This window comes from Tursiops truncatus, chromosome 18 (assembly GCF_011762595.2).
Source record: "Tursiops truncatus isolate mTurTru1 chromosome 18, mTurTru1.mat.Y, whole genome shotgun sequence".
NCBI lineage: Eukaryota > Metazoa > Chordata > Mammalia > Artiodactyla > Delphinidae > Tursiops > Tursiops truncatus.
Window position 1 is genome coordinate 11546582 of NC_047051.1, and position 18841 is coordinate 11565422.

Consider the following 18841-nt stretch of genomic DNA (forward strand, 5'->3'; position numbering starts at 1 on the left):
ACGGGGAGATCAGCTCGGTGCTTTGTGACCGCCTGGAGGGGTGGGATAGGGAGGGTGGGAGGGAGGGAGACGCAAGAGGGAAGAGATATGGGAACATATATATATGGATAACTGATTCACTTTGTTATAAAGCAGAAACTAACACACCACTGTAAAGCAATTATACTCCAATAAAGATGTAAAAAAAAAAAAAAAGAAAAGAATAAGGGCCTCAGAGCCAGACTTGTGTCAAACACCGTCTCTTGCCATGAACTAATGAATGAATTGGACGAGGTATTTAAGCTCTCTGTTTACATTTCAGCATCTGTAACTGGGGGTAAAAATAGTACCAACCCTGAAAATGTAATGACTCGATACTGAATATTGCACTTAGACCAGCCCCTGGCATACAAGTGCTCAGTAAATGGTAGCTGGTGTCAGCAGCCACAGCAGCTACTTACATTAAAAGGTTTATTCTCATTTTTCAAAGGAAAAGGTAATATTCTTTTCATTTTAATCTGAGTTTTAAAAATCAGTTTTCATAACAAAACAGTCCTTTTTTCAGTTTTTAGCAAATGGTGAACATTCCCCTCTTTATCTAATTTGAAGAAGGTAAATTTTTTTTCCAAGAAACTACTTTAGAATTCACTTTTTAACTGTGACTTTCCACTAAGGTTTTACTGAAAAAAAAAAAAAAGTTTGAAGGTAAAAACCTGTTTGCAAAATGAATTACAGTTCATCAGTGTTTCTAGACAGTTATCAAGGCACCAGACACCCTAGTATTGGAATAAAATGCTCCTGAACATCGTCCATAATATATGTGTAAACAAATGTATCAGTTGTTATTTCCTGACGGAAGTATTGTTCACACCTTTCATTTGTTCTATCAGTTACTTAACAAGTTAGTATTGAGCCCCTTCTGTGTGCCAGGCACGACCTTAAGCACTGGCGACACAGAGGTAATACATCCTCTACACCTTCAAGGAATTGATAGTCGAACACCTACTGAAACACATAAATGAATGTGTGTGTTTGAAAACATTTCTTTTCCTCTGCAATAACTCATTTCAGCCCCCTTGATTAGTCACTAATGAACTCTGCTGCTTGAAGTGGGTCCTCGCGTGCGGCCAAGCAAAGAGGCTTTCACCACATGCGCTGCTCCCATCCAAACACCCAGACACAGTGTAGACGCGGAGCCTCCACACCTGAGATGAAGCGTTTTTAATAAACTGTCCAAGAGAATCTCTCTCACACTTTATTTTATGAAATGCTTTGGCAGAAGAGTTGTATTCCCCTGTTAGTTTTCTCTGTTTAATAATGATAATAAAAATATTTATCCTGGAGAAATGCCCAGTCAGAACTCATTACTCTCCTAGGGGAAATTGTTAGAGACTAAATTGGCATGGAACTGTTTATAAAGAAAATAAGCTTTTTAAGTTTGTGTGGCAGAGGATTCATATATATGTGTATATATAATAGTGAACAATTACAAAACATGCATGAAAGCTAAATAATGGTTATTCCCAGCATCCCTATTTTGTGTCTTTTATGTAATCATGTTTATAGTAATTTATAGTACTAAATAGTAGTTCTTATAGTGTCTACTTTCTATCAAGTCATATGCTAGATGATTGAGAAACAAAGATTAAAAAAGAAAAGAGAGTGTTATCCCTCAGGAAGCTCACCATCCAGCAGGGGAAGGAGACCATAGTCATCAGAGCCGCAGCAGAAATGCACACACAGCGCTGACAAGGGAGGCTGTGATATTTTAATTATTTAGACTGTAGCCATGACCCCAGATCAACCAGGTAAAAAATGAAAGAATCAGTTCACTGCATATTTCATGTAAACAGTGTCAGTAACTGACTTGACTGATTTTTCCACCAAACTGATGTTGTAACTGCACTGAATAATTACGCTCCGTCATGTGGACGTATCTCCAACTCTTCACATCGTCTGGCGGTACCTAAATTGCGGCTGGTCTTTAATAAGCGGGTGTCCTCCCGGCGACTTCGAGGAGTCCCTGCTCGCTTCTCTGTGCCACCCTCTCAGACCAGAGTGCCGACTGCTCGGCTCTTGGTTTATGCCCTTGCTAGCCTGTGTTAATTTCATTCTCCCCCCGAGCTTTCACTAACTGTGTCATTCCTTTTGTTTGCTCTCTTCCCTTTCTATTCAACAGTGTTTCCTTCCACAGAGTCCACTCATGTTTAAAGATCAGATGCAGCAAGATGTGATCATGGTGCTGAAGTTTCCATCAAATTCTCCAGTAACGCATGTGGCAGCCAACACGCTCCCCCACCTGACCATCCCTGCGGTGGTGACCGTGACCTGCAGCAGACTGTTTGCAGTGAACCGATGGCACAACACAGTGGGTATGTGTACCTAAGGGAGCCCCTTACTAACGGGTTCTTAGAAGCTGCGCTTCAGGTAGGGTAGGGTAGGCGTGCTGCGGGCTAGCAAGGGTGCCAGATGAACTGCAGAAAGCGGCAGAGTACATAATTGCCGAACCTAACTGATTAACTCTTGTCTGTCTTATTCACTGCTGCTGTCTTTCAGTGCTGCACAGAATGCTTGGCTAATGGTTAAGTATCCAATAAGTACGTGACAAATTGAAGCAGTCCTGCAGATAATTCAGGTCCTCCCACCCTGCCCCACCAGGAGAAAAAAAAAAAACATTTTTATCCCATATTAAACAAAAGTGATTTTGAATCTAGATTTTCTAGATGATGGTTTCAAATCCTCTTTCTTCCACTTCATTAATTCATTTAGGAAATATCTGAATGACCACTTTGTGTCAGTGGTCCTGGGCACTGGGAGTACAACAGTGAGCAAGACGAACAGCATGGCTCTCTCTGTGGAGCTTAGAGTCTTTGAGAAAAGACAAAATCTAAATTGTTCAGTGATTTCACGTGTGTTTTCTCCAAACTCATTCCTGAAGTTTCCAGCCAGTATATCTTGAAGTGATATAATTCTGTCATAAAAATTAGACATATTGATACTTATCTAGCCAGGACAGGAATGTATGTGACTAATTGGTTTAGCTGGCCCAGTTCATCACTTAAGATCTCCCTGGAAACCCAAGGATTCCCATGTCTCTAAGACTGAATGATGAGACACGCCGAATTCACCTGAATCTTTCTATTCTACTGACTTCTGCATCACTCTGAAAAACCAAACGACTTTTAGCTTAATCTCCTAAGAGTTTCTAAATGCCCCTATTTTATGGTTGTTGGCGATATTTTCAACATGAGGTAGAACGACTTCCATTCAATCAGAAATATGCAGCAGACATCTTTTAAAAATAGGACTTTATTCACAGGAGTCTTAGCCTCTAGAAATGTTTTGTATTGAAAGAAACTATAAAGAATTGATCTTTCTTTAGAATTGTTTAAAAGTTTTATATGTTATATAACCCCATGTAAAAAATTATGACTAATGAATTCAGTCAAGCTCCAAATATTGATCCTCTGAAAGTAGCTTTTAGGTTAAGATTTTAGGTGTGGCTCAATTTTGTACCTTCAGTTGACTTGTCATCTGTTGAAAGAAGGCCCACTTAGATGGGATCCCCGTCTTCCTCTCTGCCTTGACCCAGGTGGGCCTGTGCCCATACCCATCCCTACTTGTAGGCAAGACCTTTTCTTAGATTTCAGCTCTCTGATGGGTTCAAGAAATTTTGTAATCTTCCACTTTATCTAGCTTTTTCTTCTTGTTAGGATAACACTCTTCCCAGCTTTCTCCATCTTAAGTGGAGACTAGCAGTCCCCATTGTGATGATTTTTTTAAGACTGTCTACAAAAACATGTAGTGTGACTGAATCATTCTTGCAGTAATTTACCAAATAATTTTTAAGCAAATATATATATTGTATAATCATTATAAAACACTGCTTGTTAGGAAATTCCTTTCTGAGAACTTTATGGTCATTTTCTCTTTTAATTAATCTTTAGGCCTCAGAGGAGCTCCAGGTTACTCCTTGGATCAAGCCCATCATCTTCCCATTGAAATGGATCCACTCATTGGTACGTTAGCAACAAAAATACATTTTCATGGATGCTGCCTCTCCACAGATACCTATGTGGCTATTTATCACAAATGATAGTTGAATAATAGTTTTTTCTGCCACAAATTAATGTGCAGATAACATCAGATTACCATCAAGGAGCTGTGCAAATCATAACATGCCATCTAAGAATTTGTTGGTATTAAAATAATTATTTGTGGCATTTTCTTGGTATTTTAGGAGGTCACTTAGGTTGGTTCTAAACAACGCAAATGATTCCAAACTGTTCTTTCTTTCAGCCTCAACTCTTCCTTAACAACTTTATATTATTTGAAATATATAAGGACTCAAAGCTATTACTAAAGAAAACTAATACTAAAGAATTTCTTTTCTGGAAATCTCCACTCACTAGAGCTAAACATTTTTTTGATTAAAGGTTTCATATGAATTGCAAACTTGGGAGCTATAACTATTTGCAGCAGATATTCCAAGTATTTTAAAATAATCACATACACATTTATTAGCTGTGTGATCCAGAGCAAGTGCCTTAATCTCTCTGGGCCTCAGTTTCATGTCTGCAATATGGTTCCTAATCATGTTTGTTCTGCCTGTCCTCATGGGATCTTATGAGAACTAAATTAGAAAAAAATTGAACATGATACGAAAAATTATAAAGCCATACACAAGTTACGGTATTTTTTTCTTAGATTAATCCACCCTACATCTTTGAACCCAGAAAGAGGATGAGGGACAGCCATTTGGGTTAGTTCCTTATACTCCAACACAAAATAGCACTTAACATTTCTTTGGGAGAATATACACTTAGGACAAGGAATATTTTTTGAGTTGAGGTCTAGCTGTTTCTCTGCTGAAAAGACATCGACAGTGTCACGTACAGCTGGAGTGTAACTATGGAAAAATTAATAGCTGTATTCTAATTAATCAAGGACCAATTACATAGTTTTCAAGTGACTCGGGATGTTTGCTTTTCTTTTCCTTTGCTGTTTTTAAAATTATTTTTTATTTTTTTACCTTCTCTAGTAATTACTATTTTAGTGTTAGTAGATATCCACAAATAGTAGCACTTAGATTTAATTGGTGTTAGAAAGTGATGTTGATCTTCTACATCTGCATTTTCTGTTTAAGAATTCAGCCCAGGGATTTAGCCTGAAAGGACGGCGTGGCGTAAGGGACAGGCTGGCATACAGACAGGCACCAGGGAAATCAGATGGTGTGTCTGAGTTTCTGACTTTATTCAGATTCAATCCCAGTGCTACCCACTGATTCTCTGCCTGTCTCTTTCCTCCCCAGTCCCTCTCCCATCTTTCTTATTCCTCTCCTCCCCTGCCAGACCATTCTGGAAAGGTTTCTGTTTGTTGACAATCCAGGTCTTTTAAGCTGCTGACCTAAAGTTCCCTGAGGGGCTGCCTACATAACAACACCCCTCCCACAAATCCCTACTTTCTTCTTTTCACGTGAATTGTAAATGCCATCAGAAAATGACAGATGGAGGCAAATATTAAGACATTTTTTTTCCTTATGTAACACACTTCATACAATATTTATTCCTCATTATTATTGAACTTGTTGGACACCAATGAACTTGTGCAGGGTGAACATCTATTGAATTTAGTGCATTTAAGTATTTTTATTATGTTGTAAATTCACATCTTGAATTCCTCATATCGGTGGAGAACTTAAATTTCCAACAAGTTTTTAATATATAATACAGGTCATAAATAATCACTGCTACTAAAGAGTTTACATTTCTCATGGGGAAATGTTAAAATCTTAATAATCTTATAGCCTTAAGAACCCATTTCTAGGTAAATGAAGCATAAAAGTATTCCTTCTATAAGTGGTTGGTGAAACTCTTGTGGAATCTTTCTTTAAAGTTCTTTTTCTGTTTATGTTTAGCCAATAACTCTGGTGTGAACAAACGGCAGATCACAGACCTTGTTGACCAGAGCATACAAATCAACGCCCATTGTTTTGTGGTCACAGCCGACAATCGCTATATTCTTATCTGTGGATTCTGGGATAAGAGCTTCAGAGTTTATTCTACAGAAACAGGTAAACTGAGCTATGAAATACCTTATCCTCTTCAAAATGCCAATTGTGACACCTAAAGCTTCATATGAAATCATACTTAATAACGTAGGCATTTTCATCTTGGGTGCCGAGATTCAAATCAAATGCTCACATTGTAAGTAAATGACTACTTATAATTGTATCCACTCTGAACTTCAGTGTGAGCTGAGCCCTGAGTTCATAGGACAACTGGCACTACAGTCCCCTTCCCACAAATCCGGTCCAATAAAAGACCTTAAACCTCCCCTTAGTCTGGCCCAACCCTGAAAAAAAATCAAGATTGTGTTATTTTATGTTCTTTTCTTAAGAAGTCCCAAGTGACATTCTTGTATCACTTTTTCAGAAGCAATTCAAGAAACCAAATCTGTAGCTAGATTTCGTTACAAAATTACCTTGTAAATTTGCGGGTCTATAGATTCACTTTTCACAAATCTAGTAAAGTTAAGCTTATTACCATTTAAAGAAAAATAGCCAATGAATTTGACCTACCATTTCTGTGTTTCAGGGAAGCTAACTCAGATTGTATTTGGCCATTGGGATGTGGTGACGTGCTTGGCCAGGTCTGAGTCATACATAGGTGGGGACTGCTACATCGTGTCTGGGTCTCGAGATGCTACCCTGCTTCTCTGGTACTGGAGTGGGCGACACCATATCATAGGAGACAACCCGAACAGCAGTAAGTATTTGTCTAGAATTGTCCTACCAGACTAAGAACTCATTTTAACATGTTTTGCTCTTTTTAATTTTCCTAATAGTTTTTGCTGGTTCTGTAAGTGTTTTAAAATACGAGAGCTTAAGCAGCAAACCTCTACGTTGGAATGTGGCTATATTCAAGGTGTACTAAAGCGCGACCACTATAACCTTCAGCCTGAGGAAACTCCCAGATCCCCTCACATTGACCCTGTGCTCAGCAGCCCTTCCCCAGTCTCCAAATGTCCCCATCCTTCCAAAATTTCCTTCCGTGTCATCAGGTCCATTCAACTTCGTATGATTTCTCTCAGCTAAGTGTAGTCTCTCCTTCTCTGAATTTCCATATGTTTTATTTGTGCCTCAAGAGGACACTTACTGCTTTCTACCATGGGGTGTAGTAAATATCTGTTTATTTATTTGACAATGACTGAAATACCCCCTTCAGATTAGACCCTGGTGAGGCAAAACTGAATAAGATGCTTTCTTTGCTTGGTGTGATTCCTGAGTGTTTTTTATTCAAAAGTGCTCCCGAAAATATCCTGTAGGAGAAAAATGGGGGGACTCCAGAGTAAAACAATTTTAGAAAACACCACATATACTCTTACTTTCTATGTGAGCTCTGAAAGCCTTACACAAATAAAGCTGTTGATAACCCACAGTTTCTCAAACATGTTTTCCATGGAACATTGTGTTCGTGGAAGAGCAGTTACTATTCCTTGGAGCTGCTATTCTGAGGAAACACTGAAGTGGACCATAAGTCCCTCTCTCTGCATCTTAAGTCTCTGGTTCCTGGCATAGTTGCACAAATAATAGGTTTTCAATAAATATCGTTGAATGACTGAAGAACTGGATAAGGCATTTCCTAGAAATAATTACTGTCTTTAATTACCAAGCTTTCAATATTTTACATACACATGTTTCCTGTAAAATAGAGAATGGTTTCTGTAAGGTGTTGATAATGGCAAGTACCTAAACCAGGATTATTCTAATTATGATTTGTACATTGGGCACAGCTTTAACAGTACTTTAAAATAAACTGAAACATGAGTTTGGGAATATTTGTGATGAAACAGAGATAGGAATTTTCCAGGAATGCTGTGCACCTGCCACTGAAATACTATAAAAGTAGAGAAGAAAAGACGTGTACAGGATGCTGTGTTGTAACTACATGGCTGGCCCCCTTCCAGCCTGTGAGAGAGCTGGGCATGGAAAGCTTCATATATATATATATATATATATATATATATATATATGTGTGTGTGTGTGTGTATGTGTGTGTGTGTGTGTGTGTGTGTGTGTGTGTGTGTGTGTATACATACATACACACACACACACACATATATGTATATGTATATACATATATATATATAAAGGTGGTAGGAGAATGAACTAGATGACCAGGTGACTTATTCTTGTTTCCCATAGCTAGAGGTGAAGAACAGTAAATGAAGAAACTAAAAGTGTATTATGAAGTAGTGTCTCTTAGTGTAGATACTGAATAAGAGAAAGTGCCTCTGCTCTAAGTTGTGAACTAAGTTGTGATACTGGTTTGAGGAAAACACATATTCAGTTCAGTGTTGCTTGATTTCCAACCAGCTCAACTAATTAGCTACCAATTGTACATTAAACCGAATATCATACTCTAAATACTAGTAAGTTAACCTCCTTATTTACTCTCTTTTTTAAAACCGTATCCTTAAAAAAGGAAACTTCATTTTTAGCAGGATATGTGTGTGTGTGTATGTAAAAAATGTTTGATCTACTTTATTATTATTATATTTTATTATTTTTAAGCATGGTACATTATCACATGTATTTTATCTAATTGTATTTTTACGTACTTCCCAGTTTCCTTTTTTCCTTTTAGATGAGTGTAGTGTTCATAAGAAGAAAAGTTGAACTGAGCAGCAGGGCTGTGTGGTATCTTCCATCCATTATTGACACAAATTAGAAGTTATTAGACAGAAAAAAAATTTAAAGAAGCAGAATAGGGTTTTAAATCCAATTAATTAACATCTTCAAAGTGAAGCTCAAAAATGATGAAAATGATATTTCCAAAAAGAGAATTCATTTCTTAAAAACTACCATTTGGTAGCAGAGAAGATAATACAATGTCCTGCTATGAGGTATGCATATAGCTGATCCCACATGCCGTGGAGTGGCTAGGACCGTGAGCCATGGCCGCTGGGCCTGCACGTCCAGAGCCTGTGCTCCGCAACGGGAGAGGCCCGCGTACCGCAAAAAAAAAAAAAAAAAAAAAAAAAAAAAAAAGCCTATATTATGACCACAAAACTGCCTGTCCTGCTTGGAAGTACTGAATATACTGAGTATTACATGAGTCTTGAATTGCTATCAGATAATATTTAGTGTCATAAGTATTTGTATCTACAAAATGCTTAACATTACATCTTGGGCACAAATTGATGATTATGTAAAAACTGGTTTCAGCTTTTTGCCATACGGATAGTAAAAATCATAATAGTAAAACACAGTAAAAAATAATAATTAGTCATATTTAGTATTTGATTAACTTGACTGATTTGTGACTCAGTCTGTGAAACCAGCCGACCTAGCAGCTCATGTAGGCATGCCTAGAGAGACCATATATTTTGGTCAGTTCAGCTTTTGCAAAGGCAGTCAGAGCACACACTGAATTGACTGCCACATCAGGGATCGGCCATGGGTGTTGACACAGATGTAGTCCTTGCGGTCAGAAAACTCACAAAATGAAGGGAAAGGGTTTTGGGTTTTTTTTTCCTGTTTTATTTTATTCTAGCTACCAATTCACAGGTCAGAGAATCGGGCTATATGTTCTTTCTGTCTCATAATGCATTGCTACACAAGACCGAAAAGCTAGTTATGTCTAAATTCATATTAAAATGTGTGACACAACGCCCTTAGGTTTCGAGGGCTGTATATATTAACCTCGACTTGAAGGGGGAAGTCCTAGCATGAAACGTAATATCCCAGTAGCTGTTAGAATTCAGGACTTGGTCTTGGACATTGAATTTGCTCTGTGTGTCAGAGGCTGAATCATATTTATCCAGCACAACACCATAACGTAATAGGATTCATTTACTCACCCTATGTGCACATCACTAAAACTTCCTCAGGGTAAACTCAGGTGCTTTAATATATGTATGTTTCTTTTGCATTGTCATCCTTATTTTTTAATGGCTGGCTCTGTTAGTGCCACAGAGAAAAAATAAGTAACGTTTGTGAATTTTTTTAGGTAGGTTTGAAAGAGTTAATGGTTTCATTGTGTGTCACATATATTGCTGTGACTAACTTGGACATCTCATAAATAAATCTTTTTCTAATTATCTTTATAGTTTTAATGGATTTGCCGCAAAGACAATGAAAATGTGTAAGCAGATTATTATAGACTTTTAGACCATAAAAGAAACAAGCAGAGGCTACCTGGCAGAGGTTCCAACTGAATTATAGTAGTTTTATTAATATATTTAATGCTAATATTCATTGTTACTCTTTCAAACTTGTGACTGTGAACGTAGACAGTTTTCTTGTAGATGTAAACTAGGTCCCTGACTAGATAACAGAATTACAGAGATGTGAGGGACAGATGCTTTCATCTGAAACAGACTTTTACACAAATTCTGAAACTAATTTGGAAGTGATAAAAATTAATTTGCGCACTTTAATTGGAAGCAGGCTATCGCATGAAAAGAAGGAGAGCAGAGCAGGCAATCTGTGCTAAAAGCTGATTGAATTTGTTGTCAGGTAGGTATCTTGGACTTGGCTCTTTATCCTCCTGAGCCCTTCTTCGCAATATATTACAGCCCGTCTCTGACTGGTGTTCTTTAAAAGGATCAATGCTATTCCTGTTGAATCCCCAGAGCCCCAAATTTCATTGATCTTGGGACTTGACATTTCTCATTACGTGCTGTAGCTTCCAACGAGATAGTCACAAGAGGGGCAAGTCAACATTGTCTCTTCAGCAGACACTTATAATACATTGGGACCTCGGCTCCAAATCCAGTCGGCTTGTAAAGTGTGTGGTTTTAATGTTTATACCAGATATAACATGCCTGATAGAGAGTTTGTTGACATTTTTAAAATCATATCATAACCACAGGAAACTTTGCAAGAGAATTTACTGTTCATCTTTTCAAATCAAATCTACAAATATGCATTGAGTAATATGTATGACATTGTTTTCATGCTTTTTCTATTTCACTTTTGAAAAACAAGTCTTCAGCTCACGTTTGAGAATTATACAAACTATGAAACAAGAAGCCCATTGAAAAGGAGACTCCAGCTGTGCACACATCCCTTCCCTGGGCTCCCATTGTGTTCTCTTCAACTCTGGACACTGACCCTCCCGCCAGCCCCAACCTGTCACTAAACATCTGCCAAATCACATCCCTCGCTTTGTCTGCATCCAGCCTTCTTTTAAAACAACCATCCTGGTGCCCAGCTCCACAGCCACCACTGACCAGTGGTGTTATAGGGGATGAAGAAAGCGTGAACAAAGAATAGCCTGAAGATATTTTATGTATATAATATTATATATATATGTGTGTGTATATATATATATATATATATATATATATATATATATATATATATATGATGAGTTTGTCTCACTTCTCAGAGCAAGGAATCTTAACTAGGGTTTAGTAAATGTTAAACCTCTTCTCATTAACTTTGAGAGGAAGCATAGTTACATGTGTAACAATTCTTACCTCGTAGAGCTTTCTGAGGGCCAAAAGATAACGTCTATAATGTAGCATCCCTAACACGGGGCCCATTCTGCAGGAGACCTCTCAGCCCTCCCACTCCCTCAGCCCAACGTTAGGAGACACTATAGGGTTCCTGACTAAGAAGGGTGCTGCTTGCCACTGAGTTTCTGCTTTTCCTTCCCCTTTACGGAACCAAGGCTGCAGGGGTCTTTGTCCTGGGTCAGAAGCAATATAAAAAACAGGAGTGACTAATATGTTCTCGTGATCAGGGAGCCTCGGATCTATACCAGCGGGCTCTCTGGGCATCATGCAGAAACCTGTACCTCCTTGGGAAAGGCAGGTGCATTATACTATTGATTGGGGAAGGAGATGGTAGGACAGTAAGGTACTGTGGCCTAGATCCAGGTTCAGGACCTCAAGGGAAGAGATCTGCCCTGAAACAGCAGGGCTCAGGGGAAAATGTGGTCAGCGTCCTCTCTGAAGAAGAAAAAGAACAACTTAGAGTCAGTGAATAAATAGGTTTGTATCGATCTTCTATTTTTCATCAAGTACTCTGTGATTGTGTAATAAAATGAAACCACATCATGGGACGTTTTCCAACCCACGGAATGTTTTTATGTGGATTACCTTGTGACCTGTGGAAAATGCAGGCCCAGGTGTTTCTGGCGCTTGGGCCAGAAACCTCTGCAGCAGCCCTCAGGTGGCTGAAGACACAGTACCTCAACAGGAATTCCTCACAAACTAAGTTTTTCTGAGCTACCCCAGCAAATGTCTAACATAATTTTTTCAAAATAAATCTTGAAATCAGAGTAGTGATGAAACTGCTGCACCCTTTGAAATCTTTTGTTCTGGGATTTCAAGTCAAAAATCCATCATTTTTATATAGTATAAATGTGAATGAAAATACCTTCTACAGTGATTCTTCAGTGACTCAGCAAAGGTCACAGATAAAACCTGAATGTCATACATCATCAAGAGGTTCATTTTCCGACTCCCCCAGAACTGCACTGAGGTTCACAGAAAAACTCTGCTGTTTTTGTTTAGCTCCAATTCAGAAGGACCAAAGCTTCCCCTGCATATTAGTAGTCCCATAAATGAGGTTGAAAATAATAAGAACCATAAGCAATCTTTACTTTGATCTTTTCTCTGAAAGCCACAGACTATCACACTGACAATGCTCTCCTTGTCAGTTCTCTGTGGATAGCAGCATCTAACACCTTTGCACTTTTTTTCATCATCCATTTTGAGAATATTGAAATATCTTGTGATAAAAATGAGGTGGAATCTGTTTACTATAAGACTTTTATATTTGGAGTTTCCAAATGCTTGCCTATAAGGAATCTCAAAATTGGACGTGTTTGTTCATCATTCATAGTAATTCCATCACCCAGAAAGCTCTTCTCCTGAGGAAATGACTAGGGAAGGAGGGCAGTGGTGCTATGGTCCTTAGAGGAGAGGTCTCACCTGCACCTCCCTCTGTGCAGGGCCCTTTAACCCGTAGCTACATCCATCAATTTTGATGTGACAGTGACAGAATATTCCTAGGATTTTGAATGATTGTTGGGGTGTGTGACATCTGTCCCTGACAATGAAATGAAATATAGGAAATACGCTTTCCCCCTGCTGCAGGTTCTCCAGCTCAAAACCCCTGAATAACATTTTATTTACTTTTCTATAGTTGAAAGAGGGAAACAGTGCTTTCAGGGGCCCTACAAAATCCCCTAATAGTTAAGTTTCACAGTTTATTCAAATGATCTGGGGAAATTGTAATGAAAAATAGAACATTTTAAGCTTTCTAAATCAGAGGTAAACCTTTGAAAAACTTTATTTTCTAATATAAAATATATTACATACATAAGGAAAATTTTTAATATTTTTATACATTTTTTAAATTCCCTGCAGTAGAACTAGATTGCTTTTTACTTTTTCTGTAGCATATAAGGGAAAGGTTTAGAAAACTCTACATAAATTGTATTAAACATATAATTGCAGGATTTTTAATTCATCAGTCTCTCCAAGATAAAATAATCACTTAGAAAAATTAAAGATGATATTACACATAAAATCTTATCAATAATTAATCTTCATTTTGTCAGGGAACTCAAGGCATCTGTGAAGCATAAGTTTATAAATCATATAAATATGTTTCGGACAAATCTAGGACTGCTGACAAATCTAAGAGGATACTCTGCCAATACTCAAACACATTATAGCAAGATACATAAATTTAGAATAAAATCACAACTAACGTGGGCTTTCAGCTCTCCCTCCCATACTCCATCTAAGTAAGAAATGCCTCAGAAGCAAAGTGGGGGCTCACATGATGGATCTGAGGAAAGTCACAGAAAACTGTGAGCAGTTCCTGGAGAGACAGAAGACCGGTGGGTCTGAAGGAGGAGATATTGGCAGAGGGGAAGAGTGTTGGGTGCCTTGCTGGGTAGGGCGTTTTAGTTATGCACCGTCTTCCCAGAATTTTCCACGATCTATTGATGCCTTCCCTCCTGCCACTGTGGGGCAGGGAATCGGAGCACCAGTCCAGCTACTCAGGGCCGTGGCATCACATCAGAGTCAAGGGAGGGGCTGCCCAGGAGGTGGACACAAGTGCCATCCCTTTGACATTCACTTCCCCCACTGCCCCCTCTACAGTGGGGGCTGGGGGATTGCAACCCGGGGGGCAGCTCTCAGAAAGAGCAGCATCGCCGAGACCAAAGCATAGGATGTTTTTCTGAGAGACATGATGAGGAAGCGGTGGTTCAACCCCGTCCAGAACATGAGCGCACAGAGGAAAACAGGCCAGCATGCGGGGTCTCAGGCACCATAAGGGCAAGATCACAGACTCAACGACCAGGTGAAGCAGAATGAACAGAAGAGAAAAACACGGAGCTCTTTAAAAAGGCACAATATTCTCTAAGATATGAGAAAGGGGGTCAGAGAGGTTAAGTAACTGGCTCATGGTCACACAGCTAATAAATGCCCTTACTAAACAATGATTGCTATTTTTAACGTTCAATTTAATGGCATAGCTCTTCATTCCCGCCATTGGTCTGTAGTGACTCACCGCTGCTGTTCCTTTACAGGTGACTATCCTGCACCAAGAGCTGTCCTCACGGGCCATGACCATGAAGTTGTCTGTGTTTCTGTCTGTGCCGAACTTGGACTTGTTATCAGTGGTGCTAAAGGTCAGAAGACATTTCTTTCATTTTCGGTCTTTAAACACTATACGATTTTCACAAGTTAACCATGATTTATGATTTATTTCCTTTAGGAGGCTCTCCATAGACAAATGTAATCCCTAGGTTTTTTGTAGCTGCTTAGTTTTATTATTAATACTTACTAGTACTAATATAAAATAGATATAAAATATTATGTAGTACTTTGTGTTCACCAGCATTCTAGGCAGAACACTGATAAATTAAACTGCAGCACACCCATATATGCAGTCATTACAGATAACATTTAAAAGACAAGGGGAGGGGACTTCCCTGGTGGCACCACGGTTAAGAATCCACCTGCCGAAGCAGGGGACACGGGTTCGTGCCCCAGTCCGGGAGGATCCCACATGCCGCGGAGCGGCTGGGCCCGTGAGCCATGGCCGCTGAGCCTGTGCGTCCGGAGCCTGTGCTCCGCAACGGGAGAGGCCACAACAGTGAGAGGCCCGCGTACCGCAAAAAAAAAAAAGAAAAAAAAAAGGCAAAGGGAGGGGACTTCCCTGGTGGTTCCGTGGTTAAGAATCCACCTGCCAATGCAGGGGACATGGGTTCGATCCCTAGTCCAGGAAGATCCCACATGCCACGGAGCAGCTAAGCCCGTGTGTCACAACTACTGAGCCTGCACTCTAGCGCCCACAAATCCCAACTACTGAGCCCATGTGCCACAACTAATGAAGCACGCACACCTAGAGCCCATGCTCCACAACAAGAGAAGCCACCGCAATGAGAAGCCCTCACATGGCAACAAAGAGTAGCCCCTGCTTGCCGCAACTAGAGAAAGCCCACGTGCAGCAACGAAGACCCAACGCAGCCAAAAATAAAAATATAGTAAAAAAAAAAAGAAATAAAAGAAATGAAAGACAAGGGGAAGATATCCGTGATGGTGGTGTCCATGGGGGGGCTCAGGCTGCTCATCAGACACAGCCTTGGATCCAACCCCCTCCACAAGTCATTTTCTTCTCAAGGCTGGGGACTGTGTAGTGGTAGATGGGAAAGGAAATACGATGACTTAGTTCTTTTGACTTTTTGTGGAAAAAGTACTGTTTCGGGAAAAGTCAGGAAACTTGGATTCTAATTCTGGCTGAGATACCAATTCTCCACGGGAGGCTCCGGGGCAGTAAGGAGCCTAATGCTTAGGAGAAACTGAAAGAAAACCAAAGGGGCCGAGTGTGGTGAGGACACCGCGGACGTAAGGAGACAAAGGCTGAAGAGGTGAGGGGCCCCCGCGGCACAAGTATTTTGTTTTGAGTGTAGTGGGGAGCCATTGGCGTCAGCAAGGCGATGAGGTGATCAGGTTTGGCTTATAGGAGCTTATTCTGGCCGCTTTAGAGATAATGGGTATAATGTCTGAAGGCAGGGACACTGTGTTTTCGTACTTAAGAATAAATAACCCCGGGAGGGACACATAGGATATTTTCACTAAATGTCTTTTAATGTCTGTCTTAGAAATAACATGTAATATCATTCTGTTCTGTAAAGCAAAAAAAAAAGAAAAAAAGGAAAGGGAAGGAAAGCAAGAGACACAATATGCATAGGGAGAAACATTAATTTTCTGTAGCTGATGGTTGGTACTAGAAGTGATTGCTATTTTTTTTCTCTAACTCTTTGTATTTTCTGGAATGCACGTCTATTACTTTAGTAATCAGGAAAACATTTAGGTATAGCCTTATAATGTCACTTGTAAAATTTGTATCTACTGAAGTCAATTGTTTGAAACATAAGAATGTAATTCGTGCATGGTTTTATGCAGTTTTTCTGGGGGTTCTGGGGGACAGGTAATACCAAACTACATTAACCAATTATTTGTCTGAACTTGACTACTGAATGTTTTATCTTAAAATTTCTACCTGAGAAAAAATAAGTCACTCCCCATACTACTTTTACATTCTCGCCTCACTCTTCATTTATTTAAAAAAGAAAAAAGTGTTCCTACAGTCTGAATTACTGGATTCCTTTTCTTAATTTTGCCTTTTACATTTTATGTATAGACTATAGAATGGTAAAACTTATTATTTGATAGTATTGTATTTATGTGGTACAATTAAAATTTTGATGATACTAAAGAAAATTAGTGATTGTTTTGATAATTCTCCTGAACTTTCTAAAGAAAAAGTTCTAAGCACATATTAAGAGAAAACTTTGACATACAGTCTTTTATTCTCATGTAATGTATGAACTGTATCCTTTTTTAATGAATATTATCTCATGAAGGAAAAGAGCAACTACTGACCTAGATAAAAAGTTTGGAAGACACGTGTGTGTTATGTAACAGTTCTCTGTACTTGTTCTGTTGAAATCTAACATCAGTGCTTTGCTCTTGCCACCATAGTTCTTTTCTTTTCTACCTTCTTTCAACAAATCTGAGTGTATTATTCAGGTACGGTTTGCAGGTGTGTGGGAGCTAATACGTGACTGGTCGTCACCAATGACTCTGGCCTTTCTGTTCCCCGCTCCGCAGAGGGCCCTTGCCTCGTCCACACAATCACTGGAGATTTGCTAAGAGCCCTCGAAGGACCAGAAAACTGCTTGTTCCCACGCTTGATCTCTGTCTCCAGTGAAGGCCACTGTATCATCTACTATGAACGAGGGCGATTCAGCAATTTCAGCATCAATGGGAAACTTTTGGCTCAAATGGAGATCAACGATTCAACACGGGTAAATCTGCATGTTCCGTGCTAACTGGGGACCTAACCAAGAGGTTAAAGATTGACTATTTTACATTAAATGACTCATAATAGAATTTCTCTGGTATCCAGGTAAATGTGTGTTGGTTTGTAAAAGCATATGAATTCATGTTGATTGATGCTTTGAACAAACCCAAAGCTCATTTAATCCCAAGTAGCTAACTCAGTGAATTAGACTTTGGAGGTGATGGCTGTAGTTTGATTAGAGGTTAGACCCTTAAGGAGATTTTTTCCTAATCTCCTCTTACAAACAATTGTTCCTGCGTTGCACTCCCCTGACGTTAAAAATGAGTTTATTGTCAAAGAATCTTATCTTCTGAACCCTAGACCAAAAATTACATACCAAATTGCCCATCACTCACAAATGAATTATAATTGCTGGTTTATCATTATTAAAAACAGCTTTTAAATATGCTTCTGCCGTTTGTTCTAAAAGTCTTGATATAGCTAGTATTCAGAACTTAACAAAACATCATGTTACTTAATTCTCAAGTTCTTTCTGGATTAGACTGATAATATTCTCTTTGGGACTTCTGTTATTTTGTAACCTAAATTGGTTTTAATCAGATGCTTTGTTTATGTAAGAACTTTGATGAATTCCACATTGGAAAGTCTATGGATTGGACTTTAGAAAACTTGGACAAGTGGCTAAAAGTAGAAAATAATGACAAGGGACTTGTATTAAGTGCCTTCCAGTAGTGCCCACTGATCTTTTGGGAAACACTGAGAGAAATGGTTGCTTTTCTCCCTTGTCCAAAGGCCATTCTCCTGAGTAGCGATGGCCAGAACCTGGTGACCGGAGGGGACAATGGCGTGGTGGAGGTTTGGCAGGCCTGTGACTTCAAGCAGCTGTACATTTACCCCGGATGTGATGCTGGCATTAGAGCAATGGACTTATCCCATGACCAGAGGTGAGCCATGTTGGGGAGAAATGTAATCGCTCAAGAACTGTCATTGAAAGTTCTTAACATTTTACCAAGGGTGAAACCTGCTTTGAAGAAGATTCCAGCATGCAGATGGAAGAAAGACTAGTGCAGAGAAGGGTAAATTGAGGAGAGGAGTAAGTACTGTAAGAAAGGATTCTGGTAAGAAGGAAACAGAGGAAGAGAATAAGGGGGGGAAAAGAAAGAAATGGGTCTGAAGAAAAACAGGCGCATCTAGACACTGCCCAAAATGTAGAATTATCCCCACCAGCTTCTCTGTTCTCACATCCGTACCTGGTCTCAGACAGGCCTGCCTGGCTTACATTATGTGAAAGAAACACATATTTTTTAGCAGAGTCTCGGCTTGAGGCATACATCTAGCTAAATGCAGCCAAATGCAACGTACAGACTACAGCTGGCCTCTGTTTTAAAAATACGAGGCACTCGTTACTTGAAACAATCTCCAGCACCGCCCCCCTCATTTTCTTATTCACATATCTGCCATTTGTGTTATTTTGTGGTATTTTATGTATTTCCCTAAGACACTATAATCTTTTCTTGG

General features: G+C 39.3%; 1 protein-coding gene across 7 annotated transcripts in view; it reads left to right on the plus strand.

The window, feature by feature from the left end:
- The window catches only part of NBEA (neurobeachin), a 623898-nt gene that overhangs the window by 601896 nt on the left and 3161 nt on the right, over positions 1-18841 (plus strand). For 5 of the 7 annotated variants that reach the window (XM_033843595.2, XM_019936759.3, XM_073795054.1 and 2 more), the window contains 7 exons: positions 2159-2351; positions 3927-3998; positions 5897-6052; positions 6576-6746; positions 14541-14642; positions 17131-17327; positions 18116-18267. In XM_033843595.2, the coding sequence (XP_033699486.1) occupies positions 2159-2351; positions 3927-3998; positions 5897-6052; positions 6576-6746; positions 14541-14642; positions 17131-17327; positions 18116-18267 (1043 nt within the window). The remainder of the gene's footprint in view (positions 1-2158; positions 2352-3926; positions 3999-5896; positions 6053-6575; positions 6747-14540; positions 14643-17130; positions 17328-18115; positions 18268-18841) is intronic. The other 2 variants (XM_073795053.1, XM_073795056.1) reach the window with 1 other exon arrangement.